Below are 16,098 nucleotides of genomic sequence, written 5' to 3'. Positions count from 1 at the left end.
ACTTTAAGAGTTTGTCAAGAATTTGAAGAGGATAAAACCAAACTAAATACACTTTCTTGGATATACATTTAGGTGTGTTGTTGACATATGAAACAATAATTTGATCTTGTACTTGATTATTTTTTATTCTTTTATTCATATGACAAAATACTTATACAAGATTGTCATAAAATTTGTGTGGACAAGTAAGTATAATAAACATAATACATACATTGCAATGTTTGAAATGAACACAAGAAGAAAAAGATGTAAGTGTGCTCTCTCTCTCTCTCTCTCTCTCTCTCTCTCTCTCTCTCATAAGACATGTTATTGTCAGCTGTCATCAAAATCATATCTGGTAGAAACTCTAATTTGTTCGTCAGGTTGAACTGTTGCATAAAGTGAATTTTCAAAAGTGATCGGAGTAAAACCATTGGCTTCATCAAGGTGACAAAGGTCAGAGTCGACGTTATAGCGACGGCTTCCATTTATGGCAAGTGTCTTTTGCCTGTAACGAAAAATATACACCGATGCTTTAAGAGAGAAAATTTTCACCACCAATACAATAAAGCTGTGAAGTTTTCATAATCAAGTACATACTAGCAGATCCAGATATTTTCCTTGAAGGAGAGTACGAGGGGTTTGATGATTTCATTTATTGAAGGGGGGGGGTGTCCAACACCTGTTTTTGGTAACTTCACAATTTTAATTGAATAAATCTAGACTCCCTAACACCGCCTCTTTTTCTGATCTACCCATGGTTATCTAGAGGTTACATTAAAATAATATACTTACCTGCGCTTCTTCAGGACCAGGACTATGATCAGAATAAACAATATGGTTGACGCCACAGCAACCACCACCACGTACCAATTCACAGACAACCAGTTCTGTAAGCAACACTCGGCATACTAATGTTTGTATAATAAAACTGATGACTGCATGCAGCAAAGTTCCATCATGTACATGTATCAAAGATACGGCAACACCAAAGAGTCGTTTTAAAAATAGGTTGAACATGTTTAATTTAAAATCGATTGATGTTTGCAATATAAAACTGCATGACATTTTTGACCAATGAAATGTTCCTTAATCTCTCCAAAAATCCAATCAAAATCACTTGTGTTCAGAACTTTGGATTAGAAAAGTTTCAATGTTATTTAAATAACATTTTCTTAAATTGATTAATCGTATTGTCCAAGGTCAAAACAAACCATCACTTGAAGCCTGAAATCCTAAAGAAACTCTAAAGGAGTAAGAATGTTTCGGCGGATGTCAGCATAAATAACAAGTGGAGAGTAAAATATACGCGTACTGCGCAAGTTTCTTACCTCATTGTCCGTCTTTTGTATAATCAAGCCACTCCGAGGCTGGCTTCCGGTCATCAGAGAACTTTTAACCTCCGTTAACAATGGCTGCAGCTCGTCAAAACACACAGCTCGACTTTTGACAAAAGCTCTCACACTCAATGTTGTATCTGACACGCTGTAAAAAAATTAATTAAGTGATTATATTGCCTGTTAAAAACGGTAGTAAATGATACGTACGCTGTAAAGAGAATTATGCAAATATCAGATGAAAATTGAAGGTCGCTGTTGTTTGCTGTATCAATACTTACTTTTCTTCTTGCTGAACTTTAGGTGTACTATTAACGTTCAAGTAAACGTCAACCTGATCCACATTAAATCTGTTCGCAACACGTATCTTAATTTTATCTTCGAACGCCTCCAGCTCCTCTAGGCCGAGGTTTTTGTCCATTTTGACTGTAGAAAAAAATTCATTGCTTTGGAAATGAAGACATACAGTCTTACAGAGAAAAGGTGGGCGATTTTTCATTTTTAGGAGGGATTTATTTACCTGTAATTGCCCTACATCCGGGCGGTATCAGCAGTGAACATGTTGGACCCGTCCATTCATCGATACAGTCACACTGGCTTTCACCGGCTTCTTTGACTATGCACCTTCCACCATTCTCGCAAGGGTTGTTAAAACAATTATTTTTAAATTCACACAGTGTTCCTGGAATGATATTGTATAGAATGGTCATTCTACGATAAAACAACATAAAATCCTGCAAGGTTGACGTACCAAATGTATCATATATGAAATCGACGAAATTCAACCAAGAGAATTCCATGCAAAAGCATAGCATCAAGCCTTTCCAATCCAGCATGCACTTATAATAACATGCTTTCCGATACATGCATGATGTCAAAAACTGACAAAGTTTAAAAAAGTAATAGTAATACTTGTATCAGAGAAAACTATATTTTACCAAGAGTAGAAAGAGTGTTCTGAAGATCAAAGATCAAAAGATTGCCGTCAGAATGAGAACTAGTGTGAAGAGCCATTATACAGAACTGTATGTTGTCAGATTGAAGTCAAAGTTTTCACAGAGTGTTAGAAATTCAGAAAAGGTAGTATAGTGGTACACCTGGCCGTTTACCTGACCGATGTAATTCACACAAACACCGGAAGGTTCCAAATTCGTTGACACAAGTAGAGTCGCCTTGACAAGGACTCTTTAAACACTCATCTATATCGTCCTCACACGTATCTCCTTTCAAACCATCTGGACATTCGCATGTAAACGACCCAGGAAAGTTTTCGCAAGTGCCTGTACCACAAGGTGATTTTGCGCACTCATCGACATCTTCATCGCAAACGTCTCCTCGAAAACCGTTTTGACATTGGCATGTGAACCCATTAACGGAGTTTGCGCAGTCTGATTCTCCGGAACATGGGTTGGACTCACAGAAGTCTATTTCGGTTTCACAGTGTTCTCCAGTATGCCCAGAAAGGCATATACATCTGTATCCATTTTTTCCATCCACACAGGTTGCTCCATTATGGCATGGATTGGAGGAGCATTCATTAATTTCGAGCTCACAGTTCTCTCCGGTAAACCCAAGACTACACAGACACTGATATCCGTTTATCCGATCTTCACAGGTCCCATCATTTTGACATGGATGAGAGGAACACTCGTCAGTTTCTTTCTCACAGTGCTTTCCAGAAAAGCCTTGCTTGCAAATACAAGAAAACCCATCCAAAACGTCTTTGCACGTGGCTCCATTTAGGCATGGGTTCGAATAGCATTCATCTATATTGTTTTCACAATAGACTCCGGACAGGCCACTCGGACAAATACACTCAAACCCATTCATCCTATTGACACACGTCGAGAGATTCTTACACGGATTTGAACTACATTCATCAATGTCAACATCGCATAGCCGCCCAGAAAACCCCGATGGACAAATACAGCTGAAAGAATTAAGTTCATCCACACATGTTGAACCAGCAGCACATGGTGACGTCGCGCAATCGTCGATGTTGACTTCGCAGAGAAAGCCTTCCATTCCTGGCGGACAGACACAGCTAAACCTTCCTACCTCATCCACACAGGTGGCTATCCCATGGCAAGGGCTGGACTCACACTCGTTCTCATCTACTTCACACAAGGCACCATGAATCCCAACTGGACAAAGACACTGAAAAGATCCAGGTGTATTGAAACACGTAGAATGATGTTGGCAAGGGTTGGACATACATTCGTCTATATCATTTTCGCATGTTTTGCCGCTATATCCTACAGGACATAAACAAAAGAAATCGTCTACTCCATCCTTACATGTGGAATTGTTCATACAGGGATTCGATTCACACTCATTAATGTTTTGCTCGCACATTTGACCCGAAAACCCAGGCGGACATAGGCATATAAAGCTCCCATCCTTGTTTTTACAGGTTGCTGTTCCTGAGCATGGACCACTAATGCATTCATCCACGTCAACGTCACAATGTGTACCGGACCACCCCGCGGTACACACACAAGAAAAATGTCCGTCATGGTTGGTGCAGTTTCCATGCAGACAAGGATCGTTCTCACATTCATTGACATCGACATCACATGCTTCTCCAATCCAGGCTTCAGAGCACGCGCAATGAAAGCTTCCGTCGTTGTTTACACATGTTCCTCCATTATTGCACGGAAATGTAAGACATTCATTCACGTCTAAATCACAGAAAGTTCCAGACCTGCCAAGAGGACAGCTGCAGAGAAAGCTGTCGATTTTGTCAATGCATGTAGCATTCTGATGACAGGGGCTGCTACTGCATTCATCAACATTGATATCACAAAGAGTACCTGTCCAGCCGTTTTGGCAGTGACACCTAAATCCTCCAATCAGATCTTGACACGTGGCACCATTTTGACACGTGTGCGATTTGCATTCGTCAATATCTTCGGAACATATTTTTCCAGTAAACCCATTCAAGCACAAGCATTGAAAATTGTTAACCAAGTCAATACACGTAGCATTATTATGACAAGAAGATGGTCCACAATCATCAACATCAGTTTCACATCGTGTGCCTAAAACAAATAAGACTACTGCAACACAACAATAAAACATAATGGAGTGATGAAAAGAGGTATACTAGTGATATGTAGTTGCTGGTAGACCATATGAAATGATAGATAGCACTTATGATTTTATAAAACGCTGCGTACTATCCATTTTTTTTTTAAATCAAATATTCACAAAAATCCTATGGTATGCAGACAAAAGTACCCTATATCTGGCATTTGGTGAGCGGAAAAAATATCTAATTTATAATAAACTTAAGCGATGAGTTGATGAGGGATTAAGTGTAACTTTTAAAGCTAGCGTTATTCTATCAGCTAATGAATGAATACTAGTTATTTGCAGATGAACAACATTGCACTCTACCATTTCAGGGTTTCAATACTGATAAATGGTGCTTTAATAATAATATGGTTCCGTTTCGGCAGTGGCGGATTGATAACTTCTACATATGGCAAAGAAAAATTACAACGACACCAGGAAGCGATACAGGATATAATTTCATTCATCACACGACAAAATAAAAAGGAATTCTATATCACTAAAGCAATATCAATACACAGAGACAATTTGTTGGAAAGCGGTCATACCGTTGTAGCCATCTTGACACACGCACACGAAGCCTCCATTTGAGTTAAGACATGTGGCTCCATTCAGACAAGGTGAACTTTGACAGTGGTCAATCTTAACGTGACAAAGTGTTCCCTGCCAACCTGGAAGTAAGAAGTTATCAAGAGTGTGATACAGTAGAGCACGATTATAGAGAAACAACAGGGATGAGCAAATTCCACTCCCTCGCTGCGTTTGTCCGAATATAAAATTAATTTTATTCTATGTAATAACAAGACAACACCACTTCATCAGCTGTAGTGTTTCTGTTTCCTCTTAGTCGTCTTGTTGCACTTCTTCTTCAAGTCGTTCTGTTTCACCCGACATACCAATACATATATCCCCTGAGGGATTTCACGATGTACGTGTCTTCCGGTTATAGCGAGAACCGATTCCGGATTCGTATGACCAGCGTAATTTATAGCAATTAAGTCACGTGTTCTATAAATAATTATAGCACGCAAACAAACGAACTAAATTTTATTTATAATTGATAAATGGTATACGTTACATCAAATAATAATTTGCAACAGTACATAGTTAAGGTATTAAGGGGAATGAACCCGTCTTTGCTGTAGGCATGAATTCGTTATAAGTGTGTTTGCTGTTATCATGATTAACTCTACATAAAATGCCTCTCATGTTGTCTTCCCTGTATTTAAAAGTTAAAAGAAAATTTACTGACCATGCAAACATATTTTTGATCCAGTTTTAGGATCACAGGAGTAGTGTCCAAAACTGTCGTCACGTGGTCGACAAAAGGTGGCGCAACTCTCTCCATAGAAATCACTGTCACAGTAAACTTTTAGCTTCAGCCACAGTCTAAAAATGAAAGACCATTCTTTCTAGGTTTATCTGTTTTGCCTATGTTTCAATGATGGACTTTATTGTTACAGTTCGAATTGCATTTCATTATAATCTAATTTAACACATTCCAGTCAAGATTTAAAAACCATGTACTTGTATAAGTTTAAAAAGACATTTGTGTAAATGACTCTTAAGAAATGTTAACAGTAATATGTCTATCGTGCTAAAGAAAAAAGAAAAAAAAATTGGAGACTCGTACGTTGTTCTTGCACTGAGTGTGTGCGATATGGCGTGAGCGGAAGAGGCGTTATAGTAAGGAACTGCTCTAAACATGGAATGCAGGAAGTCGACATGATCATCTCCATTATCATCAGAGTCCCACACCTCCACCTTGATTTTTATGCTTCCCTGAAAGTAGAGTAAAAAACATGTTACACACAATATATGTATTAAGTAATTTGCCGATTAAAACAAGAAATGTCGTTTATACCTGCCATATGGCAAAGGGGAACAGCATTGGATTGGACACGCCCCCCACAGAGCTACCGAAGTAGACGTTGTTAGTGTTACTGACTTCATTGGTGGATTTCCGTCCATACGGGCACCTGTAGACGCTGTTAGGTCTGTCAATAGGGTTAATACGGTACAAAAGAGTATATATACATATAGTTTAATATTGAATATCATGGTAATTTAGTGGTTAGGTAAAATTAAATATAATACAGGTAATAAAAAAAAGTTTTGATTATCTAATAAACAGTTGTTAAAAATAAAAAAAAAACAACTTTGTATTTGTAAACATAAATTTTGATAACGAAGATAGTATAACACACAACGTTATTTTTACCCATTTGATTCGTCGAGGCAAATAATGAAGCGGTGATCGCAGTCACTCCCGCTGAAGAAGAATTTTCCGTCACAGGGATGGCCGTTACTTCCCCGACCCCCGGGGTTGTAGTAACGGATCATTTGGAGGGAGACCTTCCCTGAACCATTACACACCTGTAATAAAACGATAACATTTTGATATGCCTATGATAACTCTGTCGTCTCTGAGGTAGTGCTGCATTCCTACACTCAGACCTTATTACGACGAATTGTGTTATATAATGTTCAGAAATATCGGTGGCAATATATAAAGATCGCACTGTATAAGTAGTGTATACAGATACCTTTCGTAAAATGTAAAAGGATGGGATTCAATTAAAAATGGTGTTATCTGTGCATGTTTAAAATAACATTTCGAACAAATTCACAATCTAAAATAGCAAACTTTCTTTTCGGATGATTATTAAACGTCTGTTTATATAGTCATGGGAAGTCGGTTCTTTTATTTTCAAAAACAAAATACTCCATTTACTTTTAGAGCTCCATGATTTAGCCTAAAATTCCCGAACCTGAATCTGAATGTATCCTGTAGCTATAAGTGTATATTCTGCTAGGGGTTTTGATATAATTCAGCTTCCCCCTTATAGATGGAACGCTATAAGCAACATTTTCATAAAATTCCTGTAAAATTTGTTTAATTTATCAGAGTTAGCAGTGGATAATATAGAAAGATAAGATTCTGTTTCAACCTTTTTAAGGTTAATCTTTTAAGATGACTTTACTTTTTTCAAATAATTTTTATGGTAATATGAGAAGCATTAATTAATGATAATTATATTTTCAACATATTCTAATCAATATCACAACTTTAACTTAGAATCTTTTGCGATTTTATCAATTCATGAAATAGAATTAAATGACAAACTCTTGTACAAAAAAAATCATCTTATACTTTATTGCTTGCTCTTTCATTAATGAAACATAACATAAACATGGTCTTAAAAATTGTGGGAACAAAATCTTCTTATTACTTAGTACTTTGTTAAAACTGAACAAAATACACTTCCGGTAAGAGTGGACTTTGTGTAACACTGGACAGTCTCTGGATATAGGTCAAGTTTGTAAACCTCGTTAGTCACGTGACTCATGTTTTTGTCACTGCGTGGTCAGTGTACTGCATGTAAGTATAATATAATTACAAATATATGTTTAAGTTTTGTCTGAAAGGGAGTAAAGTACCTATCAGTGACGTAATATAGATGTATAGATAGACTGACCTACGATCTTCGTCGGCATTATTTAATTTTGAAAAACACACAAAATATGTACAACGAGATAAAATTCTACTTCACGTATAAAATTGACTATCAATTTATTAATCTTCTTTTTTTACGTTTAATCAAACGTGCCAGAGACACGTGAATATTCTTGACCTAATTATTATCATTTTGCCACATTTCCAAGATCAACACAAGTTGTTGGTCTGATGACAACTAGCTGGACACTAACCGGTAAACAACCTTAAGATTAATGAACTAAAGGGGTATCGTTAAGTTATCTTCTAATTATGTTATGACATCATTTCGTCATAGATCGACAACCACAAGTGTGTTCGATTGGGGATTAGGCCGTTATCCGATAAAAGTTTTATCTAGTAATGGTTCTACTTAAAAATGATCTGTGATTATTTAATAGACACTTGGTCCTTACGAATGATGAATCAAAATCCAGTTACCCAAAATGTACACGCGAATCAAGTTGTTTTAATTGCATGGCGATGCTTGACTGATGATCTTTTGCAAATTTAGATCTACTTTAAATTGACAATAACAATTATACCGCTTTTTTTTGACACACTCTCTCTCTCTTTGTCGTCCATTGACATCTCATGAGATACAAAAACTTACAAGTGACAGGTACTTCAAACGCAAATCACAAGGTTTCTAACTGGGTCAAATTTAGACGCATTCAAAGAAACGTCAATATCAACAACGTTCATATGACACTTATCATATCTAATAAGATACACAATCTGAAACTGCGAATGAAATCTGTATATTAATTATATTCAGCTGTCCAAACACATGCGGCGTATGAAAACAGTCGAATAGTCGCGCAGTTCCTAACTATTTACTTGTGCAATGGTTTTGGATATATCTACGTTATTTTACAATGTTTGAGAACTATGACAAATGTCAACATTTTCAAAATCACTTTCTACAATCTCACAAAGATTTTTTACGTTTAAAAAAAGCTTTCATCAATAATGCTTGGGCAACGCTTATCTCTGCTACAGTGCAAGCTAACATTTGTTCATCAAATTCTAGTTTGCACTGTTGCAGATATATATGCGTTGCGCTGACGCATAATGGTTGCATCAGAGAATCATGATATAGTGTTTTCAAATCCGAAATGTCGAGGCGCGTGTTGTGTAATTCCCAAAACAGAACCTATATACATATCGATTGACATTTCTGCAGTATGGTCGATGATCTAGTCAGTGCACAGCGATTTGTCAATTTGAACAGATTTGTACCTCAAAGGACAGAGAACTGATACAGTTTCCTATAACATTACTAAAACATATACCAATTCACAATCTCACTTTGTCAAAGTCTTTCATGTCGGTTCCAACTAATATTTCTTATATAATAAATACAAATGCAAAATTTAAATCTCTCTCTCTCTTTCAGTACTTACTGCGATCAGACAAGCCATTAATATCAGGAGACATTCCATTGTCAGCATCTCGTATCAGAATGGGCTCCCCTCTTTCTCTCGCTCTGTCAATATTTACGTCTGCTGAAGAGGCCGTTAAGTGGGATCGTTTCCTCTTCGTCAATGGTCGCGCGAGATTCGGGGGAGAAAGAGCTGACGAAGTGACATCCAATGGGGAAGGCAGTGCGAACTAGTACCGGAACATGGGCTGATCTTCATTTCATTCTCATTGTGAAATGGTCGGATTATTTTTTTTAGTCATAATATTAATATATATTATAATATTATAATCATATTTAATTGATTCTTCAGTGGCGAAACTACATGGAAGCACTGTAAGCAATTTCTTATAAACTGTTTTTCTAAATCTCAAGTTATTAAAAAAAAAAAACATTATTTTTTCATTGCAAATCCCGAAAACTTTTTGTTTTGTTTTTGTTTTTTAGGGGTCTTTTGGGTTTTTTTTTTGGGGGGGGGTGCCTTTACTTTTCCTGAAGCATCCCAAACTTGTACTTATACATGTAGTAAATTACTAGTAATTAGCTGCCGGTCTGTAGCTCACGGCCTTAAAAAAATCGGTCGACGACCAGGTCGTCCGTCTGAATTTTCTTCAGACCTGCAGCTATCATATAAATATCCTCGAATTTTGGAGGAAAAAATCTAACCTCCAAAAACGCAGCTTGCCTAGACCTGGTAAAGGGAAAAGTTAATTGCCATAGTAATGTAAAATAAAATTATTACAAAACATGCAATAAATATGCGGCAACCGTAAATTACAACTTTTATTCCTTTGTTAGACATTTATACCAGGTATGAATTCGGTATAAGAAAAACTGCAACTTGTAATTAAAGAAATCTAGTCAAAGGTCCCACTATCATCCTTTTGCCAGTCGTGGTTGCCTCATATAAAAACTTTCATTTGTTTTCTTGTTTCTTTGGTATCTGTTGGTGTGTGTTTTGTTTTCAATTTCATTGATTTTTTTTTTTGGGGATCCAGTATATTTCATTTTATGTAGAAAAAACAAAATCAAAATGTATATCTAAAAGAGCTTTTTCTGTAAGTACAATGTTAAAATATCATGACTGAGGTATTAAATCTAGTACATTGTTGTAATAGATTAAAATTACTGCCGCAATAATTAAAAATGTGCTAAGCTTCAGGGGGCTACCCACCCCCACCCCCATCCCATGCTTACAAATATTTTGTCCCTGGCTACGCCGCTGCATGAAATTTACAATTATTCTTAAGTTATATGACATTTGTGACTAATTGATAGTTGAAGTATAGAAAATAATTTGCATATATATATGTTCTATTTTAGCTGATTTGTGTTGGGTTGAACTTCCCTGTGGCTAAAAACGTGAAAAGGCAATTTATTTTCATGCTTTGGAAAATACATAACTACTTGTGATAGGTCCTGATTTGATTTAAAGGCAAAGCACCGAAACTATAATATATATATATATTATGTTACTGTAAAGGTTTAAAACTCTTAGAAATTAAAACTGTTAAAACAATTTTAAAAAGGTTTCAATATTATGTAATTCAAAGCCTTAATGTAACATATAGAAACCCCACAAAAAGGAATTTCAAGTACTGCAGTTTCTTCAATATTCGTAGGCATCAATTTTCGTGGATTTAGTAAAAATTTACAGTTACACGAATACGTGGACAATTTAGTAAAAATTTACAGTTACAAGAATTCGTGGACAATGATCTATCAGTGCAATATGGTATCAGACCTCATACGATACTGAACATCTGAATTCATGGATTGACTGGACGACGAAATCCACGAAAATGAGTGATCAGTGAATACTAGTATTCGTGAAACCATAGTGTACTATATGGATGCGAGTGCAACATAAGTTAAATATATATATATACAGTAATCATCTCTGTACAATGTTCAATTATTTAAAAAACGCATTTAGGAATGAATATTTTATGAAGGTAAATATTGTAAATACCCCAGCTGGACTCGAACTCACCACATGTACAATTTATTTTCTTTGAAGTAGGTGACAGAATGTTTTGTTTACATTGTTTTTGACCGGTAGGTATAGGTAAGAATGTTATATATTCCGGCGTTCAAACAGTTTACTTTCACACTTGATCAATAAGTATTAATTCAGTCCATGATACAATGCCTATCGAGTCGAATGACGACGAGGTTTTGAGCCATTATGACAAGCTGCCTGTCAAATTGAAAACCTTAAACTTTTAAAAAATGTTTGTCAATCTAAAGTTGAAGATTGCATTCGAGCAATTTCCTGCATTGCAATGCATAAAGAAATTGTTATATGCTATATATAGTCTATAGATAATAAAGTGCAAAGTACCATTATAGAAAAGTTCAACAATTTCTGATTTAACCAATTCACTGACTTTTATTTTGAATATACTAAGTGCTACGAGTATTGATTTACACGTGGGGAAAATTATATATGTAGTTGGATTAAGTTTGTTATTCTGAAAGAAAGTGCAAAAGGAAATTGAGAGTTTTTTATAACTTCTTGTCCAATTTACATATTACAAACAATAGATGCTCGTAATAGGGAAGGGTTGGGGATACAATTTAAATGTTAAAATACTTGTATTCCTGACTATAATTTTTCTAAAATGTTTAAATGAAATGGTAAATAAATGTGTGCATGGTGCTTCGGGCTTTTACTAATTGAGGAGCATGAATATTAATCAAAAAAACCAAAATGAACACAAAACAAGAGACAATGAGTCATAGTGCTCACGACACAAGTATATTCAACTTTGACCCAAACAAGTTCCTGAGTATGAAGTTGAGGCTTCATATATGCTTTCTTGATTCCATTGTTAATCTTAACTTCAATTAAAACTTGAAATCCCAAAGTATTTTTCGTACCAGTAACCCCCCCCCCCAAAAAAAAAGATTTGTTCTGCATACATCTTGCGGGTACGTTTCATCAGGTTGCTCCCTCCCGTCCCCCCCCCCCCCCCCACTTTTTCTCAAATATTAGTATAGAAAATTGAATTATCATTGAGCCCCCTTACTTTTTTCGAGATCTGAAAAATCGACGTAAAAATATGGAACTTAACAGTGAAATTAAAATTAAAGTTAAAGGTTTGCCCGTGGAAATTAACAGTGAAATTAAAGTCAAAGGTTTGCCCTTTGAAATTAACAGTGAAATTAAAGTTAAAGTTTGCCCGTGGAACTTAACAGTGAAGTTAAAGTTAAAGTTTGCCCGTGGAACTTAACAGTGAAGTTAAAGTTAAAGGTTTGCCCGTGGAACTTAACAGTGAAATAAAAGTTGATGGTTTGCCCGTGGAACTTAACAGTGAAGTTAAAGTTAAAGGTTTGCCCGTGGAACTTAACAGTGAAATAAAAGTTGATGGTTTGCCCGTGGAACTTAACAGTGAAGTTAAAATTAAAGTTACAGGTTTGTCCGTTTTATATTAATTGTAGCCTCCAAGTTCCACACCCCTAAATATTGGAATTTCCAAGAACTCTGAATTTCCATAAAAACTTCCAAGGACTCTCTTTCTGCACCAATCTTCTTTATAGACTGAGAATACATGATGTATCTAAAAAAGCTACAAGAAAATTTAAAAAAAAATGATATGACTTGTCATTTCTCATTGAGAAGATTGAAAAAAAAACCACCGTGCCCTATTTCTATTATTTGCTAATAAGATTGTGTGACCTTTGATTGAATAAACTTGACAGGTTTTCACCTAATGATGCTGTGTGCCAAGTTTGGTTGACATTGTTCAGTAGTTTGAGAGAAATGAAAAAGCTTAAACAGACAAAAGGTGATAGCGGCAGCTGAGCTAACAAATTGTATCTTACACTAAACAAGCATTCACTGAGCTTTCATCATAAAGTACACTCTACTGAAAAGTATACATGCCATAAACACAGTTGTACACTGATAATCAAATTTATTACAAACAAATACAACCAAGTACAATACTGGTGGGAAGCAAGTTTTCACAGAAGACAAATTAAGTCATAATGAGTCTGGTACAAATATACAATATTTCAAAATATCTAAAGATGAAGTATGAATCATGATTCACAAATAAAATAAAATAAATATTGTTCATCATGGTACACAGAAATAGCTATTTCTTGTGAAAATGTTACATTTGGAATGAAAATATATAATACTTCTCAAATGCATGAAATTATGTCTTTTAAGCAGCTAACCAGAAAAAAACTTATTAAAAAAGACCATTCCAATTTATTGAAATTCAACTTAATGTATTATACATCATCATCTTTCATCAATCATGTCTATATAATTTTCTTACTACATGTGTATCAACAGTTACGGTACATAATTATTCATAACTTAATTTAGAAATATTTTCCATTAAATTGATGTGGAGTGAAATAAATTTAATTTAAAATTCACATAATTAACAAAAAATTAAAAACATTGGAAAAATAGCAAGCTACTTTAAAATGGCGACTGAGTATTTTGTCTAACACTTATAATGCCTCAGACATGGAATGTGTAAAAAATATCAACATGGCCAAGGTATTAAACCAACACAAGAACTGTTGCTACAGAGTTTTACTGGAATTTGGAAATACTGTAAAACTTCGTTATCTCGAACTACGTGGGGCTGTTGAAAAACTTCAGGATATCAGAGTATTCGAGATATCACGGGTAAAATACTTAAAAAATAGGTGGTTGGGACTTAAAAATCACTTCGACATATCCATTGTATATGAGATGCATGTGTATTGGTGTTCGAGATATCAAAGTTCAACAGTATTTTTTCTTGGATTTTTGTCCAATTCCAAGTTCCAATAGTGCTCTGTTTTTATGAAATTGTCGTCATTCTAATAGCAACCACACAATACACGATCCATTAGAACTCCTTGTAAAAGGGAACATAATGCAGAAAAACGGAACAGTAGTTATCAAACATAAAATAATTCAATTAATGAAAAATTAAATCATATTGATTGTGGACAATATTGATTGCTGGAAACTTAAAAATACAACATCACACAGTAATTAAAACACAAATTTGGCAGATAAACTGATGAATGACGAAGAACAACCCCCTCTTAGTTGGCAGTGATTGTTAATCTATTGTCCATGTTATGAAATGAAGACAAAAAGTATTTAATGCACTAAATAAAAAAAACAAGACCAGCTTGTTTTAGGCAATCCTTAAAACTAAAACACTTTTTGTGGGAAAATATGAAGCATAAGGCTAATAAAAGCTGAAAATGTTAAATAATATGAAGCACTGACTTATCAATTTTGTCTGTCTTTAGTCTTACAACATTATTACAATGCAATGATAATATGAAAAGCTATAAAGTTAAAGTCAAGTGGGCTGGGTGGTCATTGCCATTTTTAGACTATATGAATCTCTTAAAGGAAGTGAACATGAAAAAATTATTAAGGGCTCAAATTTGTCTGTTTGATGTGTATAATGATATCTGAAAACCGTTTAGACAGAGCTTTCCTCAGTAAAAAGATATACCACTTAGAATAACTAATTCTTGCAATCAATGAGCGCTGCCATATTGTTAAAATCATTACCTCCCTGCTGGGTTATCTCTAAGCATCTAAGAGAGGGCAGCACTGATGCTGCCGTCAGTGAGACACATTGCATTTTTACACATGTGTAGTAACAGGGTTAAAATGCCATCATCAAAATGTGAATGGATACTTGAAAGGAATGTAAAGAGTTGTCATTTTAAACAGTGTTTATGGAGGAAGATTTTGGATCTCAGAATGATGCATTCCCACCAGCAGCTAATGTGACATGTAGGCCTAACTAGAATGGAATGTCCGTGGATCAGTGTTATTGTGACCTATTTTTTCTTGCACTCGGGAATTTCTTGTTTATGAGTTTGAACATTATGTGTGCTACATAAATGAGCACACAAGGTGCATTGCACAGCATCCTGACTTTTAAAAAGTGTCTTAGTCCTGTTATTCTTCTGACAGCATAAACAGAACCGGCGTACATATCATCAAGATCTTATGTATAAAAAAAAAAAAAACAAATCAGAAAAATTTCCAGGGCATTTAAATAAAAAGTAACGGTAAGAAACCCCACATGGAAAATGGAATTACAATTTTATATTAATTTAAATTGAAATCTAAAAACAGCATTTTACTTATGAAAACACTGACTGCCACATGCATCTCCGTACAAACATCTGGAATGTTTATATTTCACAAATTAATTTATCTATATTCATTTTTTGTACAAATCATAAATAGTTATCTGAGGATGTACTAAATCCTTGTCTTCTCATGACAGTACACAAAATTTTTCTTCGCATCAAGGCATAATTTTTCTCCTCAACTTTTATCAACTCTGTACATAAACACTGGCCTAGTTCCAACATTGACCCAGTCACCAGCAGCAATGTGGCTTATCTACGTCAGAGAACAGATGCATGCTGGGGAATAATGGATTACCTCCATAAACTTTTCACTGAGAGTGTTAAATTGATAAAATCTCTTGATAGAAATAAACAAATAGGTAACAGACCTCATTTTTAAGTTTCAAAGGGCTTTTATAATTTATTAAGCAACAATTATTTTTTTCATGTTCACTTCCTTTAAAGAAGAAGAACTCTGTATAAAGAAATAGAGAACCAGTCAAATTTTAAGGTTAAACGATAGGGATATAATACTGTAAAGTAACATACATGTATTATATTAAGCCTGTACCATATTTGGCAGAAAATGATTTTTCAACAAATTAGCTTGGATCTGAATTTGCGTCTTTCTTAATGTGCAGTTTCTAATACATTTATCAAAGGCATTT

General features: G+C 35.0%; 1 protein-coding gene across 1 annotated transcript; it reads right to left on the bottom strand.

Annotated features, from left to right (window-relative positions):
- Positions 1-106: 106 nt before the first annotated feature.
- On the bottom strand, positions 107-9,709 carry LOC128159053 (neurogenic locus notch homolog protein 2-like). Its single transcript, XM_052822092.1, has 12 exons — positions 9,294-9,709; positions 6,613-6,767; positions 6,256-6,388; positions 6,025-6,173; positions 5,644-5,780; positions 4,940-5,062; positions 2,426-4,357; positions 1,837-1,998; positions 1,598-1,742; positions 1,311-1,464; positions 775-869; positions 107-487 (listed from the first exon to the last, which is right to left on the bottom strand). The coding sequence occupies exons 1-12, from the start codon at positions 9,339-9,341 to the stop codon at positions 313-315; spliced, it is 3,408 nt and encodes a 1,135-aa protein (XP_052678052.1). The 5' UTR covers positions 9,342-9,709; the 3' UTR covers positions 107-312.
- Positions 9,710-16,098: the final 6,389 nt, after the last annotated feature.

Source organism: Crassostrea angulata, chromosome 8 (genome assembly GCF_025612915.1).
Source record: "Crassostrea angulata isolate pt1a10 chromosome 8, ASM2561291v2, whole genome shotgun sequence".
In the NCBI taxonomy this organism is placed as follows: domain Eukaryota; kingdom Metazoa; phylum Mollusca; class Bivalvia; order Ostreida; family Ostreidae; genus Magallana; species Magallana angulata.
Note: the sequence above shows the minus strand (reverse complement) of the source record. Positions and strands in the feature narration are given on the sequence as shown.

Bases quoted from the DNA above. Each gene is read 5' to 3' on its own strand.
- LOC128159053 (XM_052822092.1), bottom strand. From the start codon at position 9,341: ATGCTGACAATGGAATGTCTCCTGATATTAATGGCTTGTCTGATCGCA. The intron at 5,781-6,024 runs GTACGAGTCTCC...TTTCATTTTTAG, and splicing joins ACACTCAGTGCAAGAACAAC to ACTGTGGCTGAAGCTAAAAG. The intron at 488-774 runs GTAAGTATATTA...TTTTCGTTACAG, and splicing joins CTGGTCCTGAAGAAGCGCAG to GCAAAAGACACTTGCCATAA.